This window comes from Vombatus ursinus, unplaced genomic scaffold, assembly GCF_900497805.2.
Source record: "Vombatus ursinus unplaced genomic scaffold, bare-nosed wombat genome assembly UNPS02014798.1, whole genome shotgun sequence".
Lineage (NCBI taxonomy): Eukaryota > Metazoa > Chordata > Mammalia > Diprotodontia > Vombatidae > Vombatus > Vombatus ursinus.
Window position 1 is genome coordinate 55985071 of NW_020954576.1, and position 3509 is coordinate 55988579.

A 3509-nucleotide genomic window follows, 5' to 3' on the forward strand; every position below is an offset into this window, starting at 1 on the left:
TCTTCTAATTTTTAAAATTTATAAACAGATAATTATGTTACAAAAGCAGCAAACTATGAAGACCAAGTATGCATGTAGAGTTGTTATAGTACTATAATCAAATAAAATGTAGTGAAATTAATTAGAGACATTTGATAACACATTCAATCATGTTTGTGCTGAACAGTAGTTTGGCAGAAGTAGTAAGCAAGATAGAAGAGCTCATAGAGCATGATCACAATTTTACCTCATCCCCATCCTCTTCCTCAATGACATTCTGACCACTCTGATTTCAAGGGTCCAGGCTTAACTTCTAGGACTGAGTTCAAGTCAGTGTTGGTCCTGCAAATGTGAAAAGCTGCAGGATTGTGGGAAAATTGCTGGGGTGGCCAAAGAGAAAGGAGGGGAATTGGGCAAAGCAAAAGGGTAGAGTAGGGGGATAAACAGCTGAACCTAGATGGTCAGGCCTTTCCACTTCTTTGACAGGAAACCATCTCCCTCTACAGGGATAATTATCCTTCTCCTTTCATTGAGGAACAGCAATGAAATGGGTGGCCCAGGCCTTAGGCTCTGAACAAAAAGTGGCAGAAGGGGAGCAAAGTCCAATGACTTGGAGAAGGACAGGGAGCCACCAACACTCTCCTTTTCTATCCCAGATTAAGCAAGTGATGTGATTTAGCAGCAATAGAAACCACCCCCCACCCCAAACTGACTAAAATTTCACCAATTAAAGATTCAGTTGAGTTTACAAGATAATAACCCTGGAAAAGCTAAGAGGAGATAGCAGTCATTCCCACTTTAGTATAAATTCATTTAATGAATACTTTCCTCATCCTTTGCTTGACTTTTAAAGCATTTCACAACCTGGCCCTTTCTATATTTCCAGTCTTTTTACACTTTACTTCCCTCTTTGTCCTCTGGCCATCCCTCATACACAATAGATTCTGCATCTCCTGACTGTCTTTTCACTGACTATCCCCCATGCCTGGTACTATCTCCACTTCTACTGCCTGGATTCCTAGGTTTCCTAGAAAACTAAACTCAAATCCTGCCTTCTGGAAGAAGCCTTTCCTGCCCTACCCTCTGCTAGTGCCTTCCCTCTGAGATTATATCCCATTTACATATCTTGTATGTACATATTTGTTTCTTCATTGTCGCTTTCATAATGGTTGTATATTGTTGTAAGCTCTTTGAGGGCAAGTACCCTAATATGCCTTTCTTTGTTTATCTATCCCTAGCACTTAGCACAGTGCCTGGCACATTGTTAGCACTTAATAAATGCTTATTAATTGACCTCACTGATATCTCTGTACTGAGAGCCTGGAAATTTAAATGAAAGAATAGTTTCTTCTTCAGCACTCTGGGAGAAAGATATAATTTGTGTAGCACTGGGGGACTGGGACCCTAGGAAGGAGGGGAGAGAGGATACCGAGAGGGAGGGGAAGGAGAATACCAGTAAAAAAGGTAGAAGGCGTGTACTTTAGAATTTTGCCTAAGGCTCACACTGCCCTGTAATTTCTTCTTTCAGGAGACTCTGATAGAAGTAAAAGTCCTTCCCTCTAACCAAGTACAGCTTAGGCTCCTGTCAGGTTCTACCATAATCACTACCGCTGCTACTGCTGCATTGCCTTCCTACTGGAATTGGTGAATGCAGAAAAGGAAGGAGGGAAGCTAATGTCTGCAGTCCTAAGACTCCAAGTCTCCAGCTCAGCTGTGCCATGCCCCTGCCTCTCTCTCTGGCCTTAGTAGCAAATGGTTTCTCTCTCTCTTCCCTGACGCTGTTGGAAGAACTCTTCTTCACCCTCTTCATCTGCCAGTGAACTGACTCCGGTCTTTATGAATGTGGAGGAGACATTACAAAAATTACTGTGCAGCATGCAGAAACTTTGTCCATGTTAGGATATTTTATGGAGTGAGGCAACTCATGGGCAAAACTGAGAGGGAACTATGATTAAGGGACTTTGACAAAGAAACTAGGACAAAAATAAGTTTTTGTACTCCAACACTTAGAGGTTCTAATTTCCCACCTACATTCTGCTCTTTTTTTCATTATGGTAGAGAGGAAATGGCCCAGGGTTTTGTTGCCCCTGAGCATCTCTTGTCCCATCTCTAACAGGTTTCGCTACAGCTCTCAGAAGAGAATAATTTTGCCATGGCAATCCATACTAAAGCAGCAGGGCGGACCAGCATCAAAGTCACTGTGCACTGTATGAATATCTCTTCTGGACAATTTGAGGGGAGTTTACCAGAACTATCAGATGAAATCCAGATTTTGGTAAGTGCCCAAACCCAAGCCGTTTCTTCATTCTGCAGCACGGAGGCATAGGAACTCACTTCCTCATCATCCTTGGAAATTTGTTCTGAATAGAAATCTAGAAAGAGGTGAATGCCAGGAAGGTCTTCAACATAGGCTTCTGACCCCAAGATCTTTACCATTTTGGGGCTGATGTACTCCTTATAGGCTATTCCATTTCTTTGTCTCACTCATAAGGCTTAGTTCACCACAAGAGCATAAACAAGGCAGTGGCCCAGTGGAGGTCAGAGCAGGGAGGATAAAGTGGCAGAGAGCCAAGTTCCTGAGATGGTATGGATCTGTGCCTCACACAGGTATCTTGAGGTTTATTTGTTCACATTTGTTCCCATACATGATAATTACCCTAGCATTACCCTAGCATAGTGAGGAGATAATTATAATACGTATAAGAATTCTTAGACTGAAGCCAAATGCCCTTATTTTTAAAACTCAGAAGAAAAATACTTCATTTCAGATATCCATTTCCTGTTCCTTAGGACCTGGGATTTTTTTTTTTTTTTTTGGCAGGGGAGGGGTGGGGGTTGTTGTGGTTCTCTGTTAGTGGAAAATATACAGACATACAAGTCAAAAGACCTGGTTTCTTAAATGTGATTCTACCTCTTTCCAGCCTTATAACCTTACATGGCAAGTCACTTAGTCTCTCTAAGTCCCAGTTCCTTTATCCATTTAAAAAAAGCATAAAGCTTTCTTGCCTATGTCACAGACTTTTTATGATTATTAATGAGGTTTACACAAGTGCCTTAAATTGAAGGAATCCTGATTGACCTTTGACCTTTCCTGGTGCTTAGTGCTTGAAGAACTTTTGTGTCAATCCTAAATTATATGATCTTCCTTTATTAAAAAGAGATTGGGATCGATCAGAAAAGAAAAGCAACTTTTGTTCCACAGTGGGGAAGGGGCTATACCTGTACCAAATTAAGATTCCCAAAATATTATTTTGCATTAAGTGACTAATGTAAAAAATTAAGAGAAATGTGGAGAGATTTTTTTCAATTTTTTTTATTTTTATTAATTTATTTTTAGTTTTCAACATTCACCTCCATAAGCTTTTGAGTTTTAAATTTTCTCCCCCTCCCTCCCCACCTCCCTTCTCAAGACAGCCTGCAATCTGATATAGGCTCTATATATAAGTTCTTATTAAAAATATTTTCACAGTAGTCATGTTGTAAAGAAGAATTAGAACCAATAGGAGGAACCACAGGAAAGAAGAAACAAA

General features: G+C 40.4%; 1 protein-coding gene across 1 annotated transcript in view; it reads left to right on the forward strand.

The window, feature by feature from the left end:
• Positions 1-3509, forward strand: part of LOC114049445 (nuclear pore membrane glycoprotein 210-like) — a 126725-nt gene that overhangs the window by 89539 nt on the left and 33677 nt on the right. The window contains exon 27 of the mRNA XM_027870703.1: positions 2096-2254. Within this exon, the coding sequence (XP_027726504.1) occupies positions 2096-2254 (159 nt within the window). The remainder of the gene's footprint in view (positions 1-2095; positions 2255-3509) is intronic.